The following is a 16,090-nucleotide window of genomic DNA, read 5'->3' as shown; positions in this document are numbered from 1 at the left end:
ATTTGGACTTTATCTGACCAGCTTGCAGGTGCTACACTGAATGAAGCTTGTGTATTAAGAGGCTGAGAAAGATCCAACTTCCAGGAAAGGGGGAACAGAAGAGGAAGCCCACAGTGTTTACCAAACGCAGAACAGAGCTATGAAGCTGCTGATTTTTTATTTTTGTCCTGGAACTTAAAACAGCTAATTGAAACAGAATTTTCCACCTATGAAGTTTGAGGAATCAAAAGTAAATAAGAAATAGCAACACACTAAAGAGACCTGCGTGTCTGAAAGTGACCGGTATGTCTTAAAATTTCACAGTGATGATTCTCTAACTTGAAAATTTAGTAATACTACTATTATTTAATACTTTTTATTATTTTCACAACATAGCTTCTCGTACACAAGGTATTAATCTAATCCAAATTTCCTGAGGACAGCCTGATTCTCTTTGAAATACAGGCAATGCTACAAGTGCACCTGTATTTGGACATCACTACTGTCACAGCTGTGTCCTCAGACAATACTTGGAAACATACAAGCACATTCTGTTGAACACATTTATCAAACATGTTTTTCTTAAAGCGCCATGAATTCAAAACAAAGATCCTATTCCTAACCAAACCTTCTTGCTAAGAGAAAAAAAAAAAAAAAAAAAAAGCACTACTTCTCTATTCTTCCTATAGAGAAAAGGAAAGTTTTTTGCCATCAATAGCATGTTCTTCCAGTCGACTGCCACTGCCAATATCCACTGACAGAATGAACTGCCTCTTCTGAACAGTCCAGTCAGCATCAACTGAGAGCTATAGCACTAGTGAAGAAATAGATTTATAGAGGACAGTCTTAAATCAAAACTTCTTAAAAAAGACCGAATAAAATGGACTAGATAGAGCAACCTCTCTTGTTCATCTCCAGATCAGTCAATTTAGCAACAAACTCTGAATATTGGCATTAATCTGTATTGCTTTTCATATAAATCAACTGGGTTTTATATAAGTCTAACTATTTGCATGTACTTTTCCTTCTCCTCTTGAATTATATTTGTAGATCATTTATGCAAAAAAGTAAGTACCAACTAAATGGATGTAAATACTTTGGATTTTAATTTCAAGAAACTTAACTTGAGCTTCAAATTCAGAGGAGCAAACTGACCATGAATTTTTCTAATTCCATGATTCTCTACTGCCTAACAAAATCAAACATACAACCTGATTGACAGTGACCAAAAACAGACTTGATTAGCCTTTTTTTTTTCCTCAAAACTCAAATACGGTAAGCAGGATAGCTGTATTTTAGAATCCTGTCAGCCAACACAACAGCATTTATGAAGGCTAACTTCACTGAAAACCAACTCATACATTAATCCTAAGAGTTAAGACCCTGAAAAAGCTGTTATTTAAATTTCTAAACTACTGCATTAATCCAAGAAATATGTAGAAGGACATATACCTTCCAGCTGTGGAAAGGAACAAGTGTGATCTGTGCTATGTAATACCTACACTTAACTCCTCCAGAAGCAAAAGACAAGTGGAAGGTGACATTTTAGTTTTTACATTTGTTACCATCCAATTCTATCTTAACTGGCACAAAAATAAATTAAATTAATTTTTGCCAAGAGTATTTTGCCCATGAAGGTCACTGGTAAGTGATCTCCCTGGCTTTATCTCAACTCCCAAGCTTTTCCATTTTATTTTCTCCCTCTGTCCTATCGAGGAGGGTCAGCAAGTAAGGAGCTGGAAAGGCAGGCACCTGGCTAAGGTCAACCCACCATAACACAGTAATGGAAACAACAAGAGGCAGTCTGCCTTCACCACCACCACAATATGTATATGAGAAAGCTTTCAAAAGCCCCATCATGGCTTGGACATAGCAGGGTAACATAAAAGCCTTATTTATACAGTAAAGTGTCAGAAATTCTATTTTTAAATAACAGCACTCTAGTCTTTAACACTTTATAACTTTTTGAACTTTCCAAGATGTGTACATACATACATCCAGCATTAAAAAAAAAAAATCTCATCATTTTTCAGAGTAAGTGTCCTAAGTGTGGATAAATATGAAGTCACAGAGGATTGACTTAGCACTTCTGGATTTTTACTTTATACTGCTGTCTACATTTTGCATCAGAAGTGACAGATTGCATTTTGCTATATGATATTCCAGTATCACAAATATGTGATATTTGCTATGTGATATTTATACCCTGAAAACAATAACCAATTATACTATGCTATCTTTCTATAAGCTCTCTCAGAATTACTAGAAGCACTACAGCACTACTAACTAACTAAAAATCTCAATTCTCTGCAGCTACTTAGCTATTGGAAGATCAGTTTGCTGTCAAAAACTAGTACAGGTTTAACTCTAAAAACAACGTGCAAGTATCTGGCGCAAAAAGATCAATTCACCAATTTCATTTGCAAAGCAGGTATTTACTTTATCATACCCTTCAGTATTACAGATGTCTGTTATCCTTCTTCTACATGAAAGCACAGTATGCTGAATTGTTATACCATAACCACAATAACACCTCTACCACGAGCTGTCACTGAATGGGAAAGCGTTTCCAACAATTCCTTTAGGAGGTAATCTTCCCTTTATTGCATCAAGTTTACAACACCATTAATATACATGGAACTAGCCAACCCAAAAAACAAAATAGTACACTACTTCCACTCATTTAATGGGCAGCTTTGTAGTAGCCTTTCCAAAAAGATCAGCTGCATTTTCACACAGTGTCATCAATAATATTCCAAAGAGCAAGCAGCATAAGAAAGACAAAGTTTTTTAACTTTTAAAAAGTTAGAAGTATAACCTGATTTTTACTACAGCATGCAGCTACTAATAACCTACAAAGCTTACTCTTGATAAGTAAATGTATAATTCATTCTTCTCTCATAAATTATTTATTGTATCTTACTTCCTGCAAAAATTACCTCCTCTAGTTAAAAACACATCCATTCCTCCTATTTTTAAAGGAGGTATACTATAGGTACGAAAAAATTATGAGTAATTGAGCATTTTTGGTTTGAAATATCATGTCTGTCCCAGAGAAAAGTTCAAGAAGTAATAGATGCTAGAATAATAGTTCACTATCACCAAAGGTGGTATGAGTATTTATACCCATTTCCTCATTTATCTCGAAATCTTACAAATTACTGACAAAACTTATCTGACCATTTGGTGAGTCCATTTCAGCCAGATCAAGAAACAAATATTTTCCTTTTTGACCAGTTTAATTTTCTGTTCAGTAAGGAGTCAAAAGAGTACCACTTTTGGGTGAAAATGAAAAAAAGCAAGAGCAGAATCACCAATCACCCCATCCCAGCATTGCCTATCACAAAACAAAACCCACCCCCCGCTCTCTCCCAAAGTAATCTCTCTAAATAGATGTATTACTCTGCCATTTGCAGTATTTGCAGTGCTAGAACTGCTCTCAAGTACACTGGAATCCTTAAAAAAAAAAAAAAACCACACACACACTACATTCTCAGGCAGACTGTGGACAGTTTTTAAGCTGACCTTTCAGTTACTTTCTGAAGACTGTAAACAAAATTAGAAATAGCAGTATCAGCTTTATTCCATTCCTCAGTCCACTTCCTTTAAACAAAAGCTTCAGCTGTAAACACACCAAGCATACCAAACAAAGAGACACTGCCAGGCCTCTCTCATAATAACATGCTTAGTTATAAAGTTAAATTTCACAAGGCTGGAACAGATTTAAGCCTTCATTTTGAGGCTTGGACATTACCTTTCCATACACTTTTAAGAAACCACTTTCAATAGTATTTAATTCAAAACATTAACACCTGAAAGTTGTAGAGACAGGTGATGATAAATGGAAGTTTTATGACAGTATGGAAGCTGAAATCCATTTTCATTATCACAATGAAAGGAAAAACAAAATGAACAAACTAAAAGAAATTTAGAATTCGTACCTTTTCTTGGAGGTAGTTCACCACTCTGTATTAATTCTGTTCCAGGATATACAATCTCTCCATCTTTTACCATTTCATTCCACAAGCCACACAGTCCATCTCGTGTAAAAGCAAGCTGTTAAAAATAATACATTATATATAGTTACATACACTTTTCTCTCAAGGCAATTCAAGCTAACACTTAAAACACATCTGATTTTATTCATCATCCCAGAAAAATGATAACACATGAGAAAATTATCTCATTGGAAATGAAATTGCGTGCGTGTATATGACAAGGAGTTAAATAATCTTCAGAAGCTCTGATTGTCTAGCTACACTATCTTCAGGTTAGAAGTGCAAAATGGTACATTTTAGATAGGTTCAAGTCCAGCAAAATGAACTCTTTTTTTGGTGACAAATTCTCATCAAAAACACCTCAGAACTATCCACCCATTCAAGATGACATGAGTTGAGGGCTAGGGCTGAGGAAAGGGTGCAAGGTGTCCTTTTCCTCTTCAGGAAAAGCTATTAAAACAAAGTCAAGCTGCATAAAATCTCAAGACAGAGAAGCATACAGTCCCTTCACCAACCAGCAACTGAAGAGCTGGGCATCTTAACCAGAATGATGACATCAAGGCACAGATTTGTAAATTAATTCAGCCAGTTCAATCTGGTCCTGCTGCGCAAAGCATCTTTCACAATCCTCCCTCTCCTTTCCAACTGCTACAATGCCTTGCCTCCCATGAAGAACCAGATTATGGAATGGATCAAGCCTAAAACCAGCAGCACCCAGAGGAAGAGCAAAGGGCTGCCTCAGCCCAGGGCAGTTCTCAATACACTTTGTGTCTAAGAGGACAAATACTGGCAACAGAACATAGATTCTGCTAGCTGGAACTACTCACAAAGGCACTGGCTGTAACACAAGTCTCCTAATGATTTAGGAATTTGGATCTCCCTTGGAGAATCCTAATGACCAGGATAACTTCTCTTCTAGGAATGTTGCTTTTTGCTTTATAAAATGCTGCAAAACAGGCATCTACATCCCAGGTGAATTCCATAATAACCAGGCTGAAATTCACAACTGTATAGCATAAGGGAGGAGGGCAGGACATGAAATTGAAGAACAGAATACTTTCTGCATATCAAAGAGGTGCAGTGGACCACAATAAAAAAAAAAAACACACACAAAAACAAATAAATAAAAAATTTTTAAAAAACTAAAAACACCACCTGCTGAAGGCTTATTCAGAAGCATCTTTGTGTTACGTAACTAGCATTCAAATCCAAAGTGTTTTAGCTGAGAAGTAGTAAAAAAAAATGTGGCTTACAACAACTGCCAGGAATTATTTACCACTAGACAGAAGTCCACTTGTCTTGAGAAAATAGCTCCAAAAAAAAACCGCATTGTAATGATTAAGCATTACAGGTTTTAAGAGACACACCCACAGGGAAGACACTTGCTGCTCCAGCTCATCTCAGACTTTTTTTTTCTTTTAACAGGAACTAAAACACAAGTCATATGCTTTCACACCACCGTAGCACACTAAATGACCCTAGTAATTTCCTGACTTTATATTGCATACTTGAGAAATGCACTCCAACATATATTAATGATTTCAGTAATTCTTCTTTCAGCATAAAATATGAGTTGACTTATTGTACGTGTCTGTCACTTACTATTGCCTGATTGGGACAGAATCATGCAGTATGAGCTAGACATTATTAATCTTATCTTTGATTTATCAATTGTACAGCATCAGAATCAAACTCTGACCATGCTTTACTAAAAGGTACCCTGTTTCTCAGTATTAAACAGCACAAAGAGCTTTTGCAAAGATTTGTTTTGCTAAGAGCTTTACATTTGGCTCCATTTTTTTAAAAATTGGAATAATCTGAAGTTGCATTTCAACAATGGAAAAGATCAGTCACCAATAACTGATTTTCTTGATTGTTCCCAGCCTATGAATATTGCAACAATAAATGATGTTCACTTTTTCCTTCTTTAGCTGTGGTCATATACTTTTGTGGGGCACCTAGGGAATTTACTTTCATAGTTTTTAAGTCATGTAAAATAGCAAAACTGTTTCACTGATTTTGGTTCATATAGTGGTGCTAGATTATTTTTTTAAATTTCCACCTGTTAAATGCTAACCAATGGCAAAATACAAGCTTGAAGAATAGCAAGTGAGGCAACCCTCCAGATGGGTTGCATAATAAATTACAGTTTTCACAAATTAAAGGTCCTTCTCTAATAAACTGTCTTTCTTACTCATTTTACTTTACATTCTCACATCACCTTGGTATGGAAAATTATTCTCACAGCCCAAAATCTAAATGTCTCCAGACCTGAATGCCAGATTCCTCATAATGTAGCACTGTTCTTTTTCAGAAAACTTACTTATTAGTTTTGAAGGCATTCATATAAAGCAGAACCAGGAACTGCTTTCTCCACTTCAACCTCTAATCCTTTTATACGGCACAAAGTTCACTCAACTCTTTCATGCAACTAAAAACTGAAAAAGTAAACAAAATTTCTTTAGCCTTGGGTTTGGTTCCAAGTCTTATCAAAGTAATTTTCTTGGTATGTTGCAAAAAGATAGAGGAACCACCAAGGCTATGGGTCACAGTGTTCCACCTCCTTCTCCAAATACCATAAGCAGCTTCCAGATAAACAATTTTGCCTACTGCTCAGGTTGTAGTTAACATTCTGTAAGCAGTATCTGTGTTGGGGGATGGGGAAAAAGGAGACAAGTTTGAAAGTAAAGAAACACTGGACTGACTTTACAGCAATAATCAAAGCAACCAACTGAACAGATAATTAAGAAACAGTATTTACAACCAATACATCTGTCATAACTGAGCACAACTTAATTTCAGCTGTAACAGTTACTATTAATCTACTCAACATTCAGCAGATATCTAGTATGTGCTATATACATTAGCCAAAGTGAAAGAAAAGTCTGAGTTTTAAAGTGAGAAATCACTTAAGCAATTTTATTTTCATGATCTCAAAATTACATAATCGTAATAGAAAATCTGCAGTTCCCTTAAGAGAAGTATTTCTTTTAGCCAACAGAAATGGGGAGGAGTGGTTGATACAGAAGAGGGTCATGCTGACATCCAGAGGGCCCTTGGCAAGCTGGAGAAATGGGTTGACAGGAACCTCATGAAGCTAAATGAGAAGTGAAAAGTCCTACAGCTGGGGAGGAACAGCCACAGGCACCAGTGACAGCTCCACTGCTGGCTCAGCGTGAGAGACGTCCACAAAAAGGAGAGAGCCCAGCAAAGAGCCATGAAAATGATTAAAGGACTGGAACAACCTTTTTATGAGGAAAGGCAGAGAGAAAGGACTTGGGAGGAAAGCTTATATATGTATTTTTATATATTTATTTATATATATATTAAAAATATATGAAATATATATAATCTGAAGGAAAGGTGTGAAGAAGATGGATCCAGGCTTTTCTCAGTGGTACCCAGTGACAGGACCAGAGGGAATGGGTGTAAACTAAAACACAGGATCTTCCCTCTGACCACCAGGAAACACATTCTTGGAGATATTCAGAAAGCATTCAAATGTAGAGCTGGGCACTGGACTCCAGGTGGCCCTGCTTGAACATGGGAGTTGGACCAGATGACCTCCAGAGGTCCCTTCCAATCTCAAACATTTGTGACCCTGTGCAACTTGCAGCTGAAGATAACACTCTTCTGTGTAGTAGAAAAGTAAAGCACCTGCTTTAACTGCCCAATCCTGCATTTTTTTATTCCTACAGTACTTTATGACTTTCTTCCTTTGCTCCCACCAATACTCTCACATTCATTCATGAAGAGTTTACCAACACATCTCAGTGTTCAAACTAGAGAACTGAAACTTTGTTCAGAACAAATCTGGAAAGATTTCTCTGGTTTCTGTTTTCAAAGAAATAAAAAAAAAATAAAATAAAAACAGAAAAACACACTTGGTGTCTTCATTGCTCCTGACATACTGGAGTTCCAAACACAAGAGCTGCTACTTGTGTTTTGCAAAGTCTCTCTCACTAGATTGCTTGATCCATATGAACATCTTCCCCTCTAATCATTTGGTAACTTCATTTGTAAATGTTTAAAGGGATGAACTTAAACTCAGTAAGTTTACAAATTTAAAATAATGAAGTTTTCACTGAACTTTTGCAACTGACAACAGTACCAGAGAAGTACCCTCTGTAAATCTCCACCTCAAGGCCCTGCTTCCCACCACTTACACACTTCCTTCCAAAGACCGGGACAACAGCAGCTCTATACTCCATTACTATCCACTGCCTTGCAACTTTGGCCCATGCTCTTAATCCTCCTACTCACTCCCCATGCTAAGACTCTTCCCTGCCCTTTCCCACGACACCTACTGACCTCTTCTCAATCCCCATCTCCTACACACCTCACCTTCAGAAACCCCAAGCCTCTTCCATCATTTGTCACACTTTCACATCCCCAGACTTGGTCCTTGATCCCTGCACTTGAAAGCCACGGATCTCAACAAATCCACATTTCCCATGCAGACCCAAGGCTCAGCCCTGCTCACTTATCCCAAACTAAAAACGCAAGGGCCTAAGGAGACTTTAAAGTGAACTTCTACTGTAAACTGGGCTGCCTCCATTCTAATCTTTTGTTAATCTTATCTCTGCATCAGAACTGCAATTTATTCTGTCTGGTACAACATCTGATTAAGTCCAAGGGGTATCTAGCTTGGTTGCTGACATATGCTGCTGCCAACCTCCAACAGGGCTGGCAGTGAAATTCCCGTCCATCCCCATCAGGTCTAGACAATAAGACACTGACATGAACATTTCCTTCCATTTGAAGAAAATTTAATCTTGTAACCATAACTGGGTAAGCTCCTGAGAATTCTCAAAGCACTTCTACAATTTTGCTTCCAGTAAGTTATTTTAAGAATAATCCGCAGCTCTGATTTTGCTTTGAAGTCAACTATTTTAATTAGACAAACTCTTATGTCATATATTAAATTTTGTTCTCAGTGTGGCTTCATAAGCTTCCCTGAAGAAAGCATAGAAGCCTTCATAAAAGTTAACCTGAACTCAAGAAAAATGAAGCCAGGAAAATAAAATGACACAAAAGGACGAGGATTAACTCAGGTAGGATTGCACTGGAAATTTAAGAAACTGACTTCATAACCATAGAACATCAATATGGATTTAAAATATAAGCTACTTAAATAATCTTCATCTTAGAATTGCCAAAGGTAGTGGAGAATCTGTTCTTCTATTCAGATATTGTTGCATTAGCCACCGGCTGTATTTTAAAGACTACAGGAAAAAACTTCTCATTAGAAAAATATTTAAGCAGAAAACACTTTCAGCCCAGTAGTAGAGAAGAAAATCACAGGACAGCAAGTCCTTCCCTAAATCTCTTTTTATTTGCTTTTTTTGAATCTATTCAATTTGTGTTTCCTTTTTCATTGTTGTCTTAGTATTTTGTCCCAGCTTCCTTCCCTGCTGAACAAAGCACGCCCTGAAACCACAGCTGCTTATCACACCTATGCACAGCACAGTGCAACATCACTAGACCTAAGCACAGTGCTCAAAAGCTTGGAGAGCAAAGTCAAAAGGTTCAACAGCCCCGCATCACTTCAACAGATTTGGGGTTAAACTAGAAATGTCCCCATAACAGCAGGGTGCTGGTGTTCCACATGGTGGAAAAGTTAACAATTAATAGTCGCACACAAAGAAAAATTATGCAATTCCTTCAAACCTAGAAACTAGTTTTATGCATCTAAAGAATAGCTCTGTCTGAGCCCAAGTATTCATACCTGTGCATTAAATCTAATTTCTCAAACCTATCACACCACATATAGTGTTTGTCCATCCATTTGGAAATCACGAGCAACAGAATTACTTCATTTCTAAATAAGTTTTAAAAATTGCTATTGCAAAGTTCACTTCCTTTAAATACAAAGGAGTCCTCATTTGGAAGTTCTTAAAGCAAACTGCAAACAAGCCCTTCATTTTTTTGATCATAAAAATCAAAACAAAGAAAATTAACAGGAAAGAAACAGAGACAGCAACTTTTACCAACTTCTTGCTTTTAACAGCCAAGACATCATTTCTTTACATAATATTCTCAGAAGTAAAGACACTGATCTAAATGCCAGCAGAGTGGGATTTTCAAGAAAATCAAAATGACAAATGTAACTTTGAAGCAAGGGTAGAAAGATTTCTAATCAGTACAACCCTTAAAGATGGCTATTTCATTTTTAAAAATTCATTTTCATCTCTGTGGCAAAAGATAATGACAGAAATAGTCTGCCAACCATTAACTCAATGAAAACTGATGGAAATGCCTCATATTCCTCTTGCAGACAGCTTTTGCACCTTGACTGTTGCCGAAAGTTTTTCTCCACACAACAGGAAAATCCAAGTTTTTCCCTCTAACTCCTGCTATTAATCACAACAGTTCTCCACAGGATTCAGAATAAGCAGCCTAATTAAACTCCATTTGAACACACACATGCATCCCATTAGCTCACAGCAATTCTAGTTTTTAGTTATTCATCCATCACTAATTAAAGGTCTCAGCATAAGATTCTAATTTAGCTGTACAGTACATCTATTTAATCAGAATTATTTTAAGCACAGTTTGAGTCTGCAAACTGGATACCTAGGTTTAAGTAAACAATTTTAATCTTCCCTTTTTATAATAAAGGATGTCTTCCTTAGGAACAGTCATGGAAACACAGTCTCCCATTACACACAGGGTTTGCTATAAATATGATGGTTTCTACTAGTAATACCCATCAATAGGTAGGTGTTTTAAATGTAGTAATTCAAATCTAAATAGCTTAGAAATGGAAATAATACACTAAGTTTTCAAGCAACTCTTTTTAGAATGACACATGAAAAGGCAGCCTAGGAGTATTTTATTAATAGTGATGTTACACACATCCTATTGACATATGTCACAGGAAAACATACTACATATTGTATACTGATGTTCTCATATTCAGCTGAGCTATCCTGATTTTTCAGCTACTGTAACAGTTTGTTTTTTCAAATAATAGAGTATCTTATTTTGCTCCACCAGGAAATTTAGGTTTTTTTTTTTTAAGTAAAGTACGTGTTTTGGAGCACTTCAAAATTGCCCTAGTCACCGTAAATCATATAAATAATTACAAAGTTTTCAAAAAGACAATGAGCAGTTACAGGTTGAATTTGGATCTTTGTAAAGCACTTTGGCTTCCTGAAATAGTATTGTTCAGTTTCAGAAAAACTTATGCAAGTAAAAAACATTGTGAAGATACAGTTCCATTAACACTTCACACTACCTCAGGTAATCTTGCAGGCCAGAGGAACACTGCTACTACAAAAGGACTTGTCCCTTTGATATTCACTTAAGAACAGTAATAACATGCTACATCACACTGCCTTTGTCTCACAGCAGTAACATCCCAAAACTGAGTAAGAACATTTAAATTTGGCCTGGACACCAGCTGCAGCAGTGACGCACACAGGTGATTAAACACAAGCCATGCTACAATCCACATGTCCTTCTCTTATTGTATTAATACCACAATATAATACTTATTAATGCAAATAGTACTAGAATATTGTGCATTACGTTATTCATGCAACATTTCCTTGAGCTAAAACAAAAAAGAATACAATAATTTTCATAGAGATTTCACTGGCTTCATCTACAATAACTGCCAATTATCAAGTCTAAAGAACAAACTCTCTGACAACAGTGACAAAAGAGTAAAAAAAAAAAAAAGTACTTTGGAGACTACTAGGCCACCAAATGAAACCATTTTACTTCCAATCCTAGCTATACACCCCAAATTTTGCAGCAGCAGAACTTATTTACAAGCTAATCAGTCTCTGTATACAATCTCCTAAGGCAATTCCCCAGAATAATTCTGTTTCTCCAAGGACTGTCACCTACTCATTCTTGGACTGCTGTATACTGAAAAGTTAAAAATGTAGCTGCAAAGTGAATGGTTTCAGGGTTCAATTCCAAACAATCAGCAGTCATCTTAATGCCTTTACATAAATTTAGTGTGTCCTCTTCAAACTCATAGTACTGCGGTCACCTCTTCAATTCCAGCTGACAGTCTCTTGAACAACAATAGGGCTCTTATACAGCTGAGCCAGTAAAAACATGCATATTAAGAAATCTACATATTCAGTACACCTAGAACTTAAAGGATTAAGACACAGGATTTATACCTATTTAAAAAATAACCACATGCAGCTAGGTCAGGTGAGTCAACCAGTAGCTATAATAATCATTCATACAGTAGAAGAATTCTCCAGAGCTCAAAACCCCTTTCCTTTACAGAAGGCATCTGCCATTTAATACATTAAAAGATGCTACTCAAGATTCACATGCTCAATTTTTCAAAATACTGAACACACGCATCCAATTAAGAGTTCTGTGATGAGGACCTGTGCAATACCAAAAACAGGTAACCTAATAAGAAAGTGATATTACACCCAGGAGGCCTGGCTTGTCTTCAGATTCCAGAGAAGTGATGTTTGCATCCAGCAGATCACAAATGATTACTGTTCTCTTATTTCATTATTCTCATTTTGACTACAGCTTGATGGGAAGAAAAATAAAAAGAGTACTCTGGCAATTAAGAGTCTAACTTGTTACTACTCATAAAGAACCTGTATAAGTAAGAGCAGTTATCCACAGAAATATGCTGCAAATGAGGATTTTTATTATTAAAAGGAATTCCTGTAACATCAACTAAAGTACAGTCTCATAAATCACAAATATTTCATTGCATCTATACACACAACTGAAAACAACCCTTGAAACTTTGGATGACAACTGAAACCCTCTTAAGTTTAAATAAACAGGATGAAAAATGGATGAAGAAAAAAGGCACTACAAAAAAGGAAAAAATCTGGTAAATCACATGGACAGTCACATTTTTCACCCCATATTACACAGAAGACAAAAAAAAAGACAATGCACAATCAGCAAGTGTTACAAACAAAGGTTGCCACTTTTTCAGATAAATTTTCAGGTATTCAACAATCATTGAATCAATATACTTGTAATCTAAAAGCCACCTTTCTGGAAACAAAAACATATTTCCGTATTTCTGAATATGCTTATCTCCAAAATGTTGTATAGCATCTTTATTTACTACATTAGAGAAAACACCTGACTTTAGACTGAAACTTTTACTTTGATAGAAACAAAAATGAAAATAGAATTAATCTAGCCAATTCAAGAGCAAGCCCTGTCATTTCATAGCATTTACATTCAAGACCAACTAAATAATGCAACCTCTTAGGCTATATCTGTCGCTTCTGATTCCTATTTATCTTGTTTGATGTAAAATACTGGGGAAAGGCTGCTTTCAAATCACAACTGCATGGGGAAAATTCCTTGCCTAACCATAAGAACAACTCAACTCAACTCAAGCATGTAGACTATCAGCAGGTAATGCGGGATAAAATCACAAAGATGGAATTTTCAAAAGTTGTTCAGCAACACTATTAATAATAGTAATCAAAGAATTACACTGGTTGGCCTATTCCAAAAAGAATTTCAGAGTTTTGAATTGAAACTTGGAAAGGTTATTCAAAGTAAGGGGTCTATATGCAACATCTTGGTAAAGGAAGGCAAAGAAACAAGGACTTAATCTAGTTACCCATTTCATCTGTAACAAACATAACTGACCCAAACTACTCTATTTCTCTAAATTTTTCATTTATTTGTAAAACCTGAATTGGGAAAACATGTTAATATCCTCATCCTCCCATATCACACAACTTTGCTAAATAAAGAAATCTTCCTTCTAAGGCAAAAGAAAACTTACACCAAATACTGGCATATTTCAGTGAAGACCACTTCCATTTAAACCTCATACCTTTGACAAAAAATTAATTCCCTTCAGAAAGGACAACATTTAAAGGAACCCTCTATCCATAATACAAACAACTACAGCAAAATCTAATTTGAGTTCTTCAAAATATAAATTACATTTTCATTGCCTTTCGTTTCAGTTCTTCTGTGATTAAAACTGCTAGCTCATATGCAGGCAGGACATTTAGCAAAAGCCTAAATAAGAATTTATTGTTCTAGCAGAAATGCCACATACTCTTCTAGGGGCTTTTGACACTCTGCGTAAGAGAACATAGATAACATACACAGATAGGCTACATACATATGCTATCTTATTCCAAAGCAGAAGGGACTGGACTGAAAATGCAGATCTATCTGCAGCTCAAAATAACTTAGTATTTCTTCAAAACACTAATAAATCAGCATATTTGGGAAAATCTATATACTAGCTCAAGAGATGCAGTACTCTACTTGTCAGCTTTCTGGAGCAAAACCATTCTTGATTGGCACCTGAAAGGTCACAATGCTGTATGACCATCAAATTCCTTACCTGCAAGTCTGTCTTCAACCATTTGGAGTCAAACCTTGCTTGAGCAGACAGACAAAAAGAATCAGAAGACATGTTTCCTTCTTCACACTTCTCTCCAGGCTGGCTGAGCAGCCCAACCTGCTACAGAATGAGCGGAAGGGTAAACAAATTAAAAAAAAAAAAAAATCTAGCATATGAAGTAAACCACACAAGGTTATTTTTGCTCAGACTAGTATGGCTTCCACTTGATCTTTAAAAATGTAGCATGAAGAAGAACCTCTCTCTCGTTCACATCCCCTGAATTTGCACGGGGAGAGGAACACGCACCAGGAATACTACCTGAACCTAGAAAAAAGCCTCCACGTCCCTCCCCTATCACACCCGTGGGAAGGAATCCTCCCTTCCGCTGCACTGAGCCAACACCAAGGGCCGTAACGCTGCCCCTCAGCCCCGTAAGTGGTGCATGAAATAAATAATTGATCGCAGATTACGCAAGCCGCAGGCCAACATAAAGCGATTATCAGGGTCACCCGCACCCCCTCCTCCCGGCGGCGGCCGAGGCCGGGGGCTGCCCCACCCCCGGGAGCATCCCACCCCCGGGAGCATCCCACCCCCGGGAGCATCCCACCCCCGGGAGCATCCCACCCCCGCGCCCACGTCCCGCTGTCACCGCCCCTGACGGCCGCGGCTCTCACGGCCCCGGCCAGCCCGGGCACAGCGGGGCGGGGGGCGGAGGCGCGGCCCCTCCCGGGCAGGGCAGGGGCGGCCGCACACGGCGCGGGGGCCGCCGCCGCCGCCCCGCCTCGCCTCGCCTGCCGCGGGGCTCCCGGGATGCGGAGCGGAGGCCGCGCTGCCCCCGCCGCCTGCCCGCCCACCGCCGCTCCACGGCAATCCCGCCCCTGCCTCCCCGCTCCGCCCGAGCCCGGCAGGGCTCTCACACTCACCGGGCAGCCGCGGCACCGGCGGCGGCGGCGGCTCCGGCTGTCGCTCCACCGCCGCCCGCTCGGCCCCGGGTAATGCTCGGCCCCGGGTAATCCTCGCCCCTCCTTCCCTCGCCCGCCCACCCCCCACCCCTCCGCCGGCGGAGCCGCTCGCCGGTCCCTCCCTCGCTCCTCCGCTACTGGAGACGGGGAGAGCTCGGCCCCCCGTACGGCAGCGGAGCTCTCTGCCAATCGGGAGAGCGGCGGGAGGCGGGACATCCTGTCCCGCAGCGGGGCGGGGAGCGGCGGGGGAGCGGCGGGGCCGCGGGCGGGCGGGCGGAGCCGCCCCGGTAGTAACGGAGATAGGAGCATCCTTACGGCCGGGATGCAGAGATTAAAAAATAAATAAATAAATAAGGGCTTCTTTAAGTCATTGAGGGGCCATCTGCAAACTGTACTGTTTATTTCTTAAAAAAAAAAAAAGAAAAGAAAAAAGCTTTTAAATCTTTCAGACGAGGAAGGTTAGTAACCGAGTAGTTCGGTAAGGTTGGAAGGGACAACACTGAGGCGTCTGGTCCAGCCTCCCTGCTCAAGCAGGGTCATCCTAGAGCGCCCGGCACAGGATCGTATGTCTCTGCAGGCATTCAGAACCCACCTTACTGCCTTCCTGTGTAATCTGCTCTAGGTGACCCTGCCTTGGCAGAGGTGTTGCACTGGATGACCTCCAAAGTCTTTGCCAACCCTAGTAATAATGTGACTCTCTGTCTCCTGATGCTTCCTGGATATCTCCAGTGAGGGGGACTCCACAACCCCTCTGCACAATCTGTTCCAGTGCAAGGTCATCCGCGCAGTAACGAAACTCATGCTCGTGGACCTTCTTGGGCATC

General features: G+C 38.9%; 1 protein-coding gene across 3 annotated transcripts in view; it reads right to left on the bottom strand.

Annotated features, from left to right (window-relative positions):
• HERC2 (HECT and RLD domain containing E3 ubiquitin protein ligase 2) overlaps nucleotides 1-15,310 on the bottom strand; it is a 104,775-nt gene extending 89,465 nt beyond the window's left edge. The window contains exons 1-3 of one of the 3 annotated variants that reach the window (XM_062487855.1): nucleotides 15,228-15,310; nucleotides 14,305-14,424; nucleotides 3,921-4,035 (exon numbers count right to left, since the gene is read on the bottom strand). In XM_062487855.1, coding sequence (XP_062343839.1) covers nucleotides 3,921-4,035; nucleotides 14,305-14,376 — 187 coding nt within the window. In that variant the 5' untranslated portion in view covers nucleotides 14,377-14,424; nucleotides 15,228-15,310. Of the gene's footprint in view, nucleotides 1-3,920; nucleotides 4,036-6,300; nucleotides 6,403-14,304; nucleotides 14,835-15,227 lie in introns of those variants that run through there. The other 2 variants (XM_062487856.1, XM_062487857.1) reach the window with 2 other exon arrangements.
• Nucleotides 15,311-16,090: the final 780 nt, after the last annotated feature.

Source organism: Cinclus cinclus, chromosome 2, assembly GCF_963662255.1.
Source record: "Cinclus cinclus chromosome 2, bCinCin1.1, whole genome shotgun sequence".
Taxonomy (NCBI): Eukaryota; Metazoa; Chordata; class Aves; order Passeriformes; family Cinclidae; genus Cinclus; species Cinclus cinclus.
The sequence above is the reverse complement of the archived record's forward strand: the minus strand, read 5'-3'. Positions and strand labels throughout refer to the sequence as shown.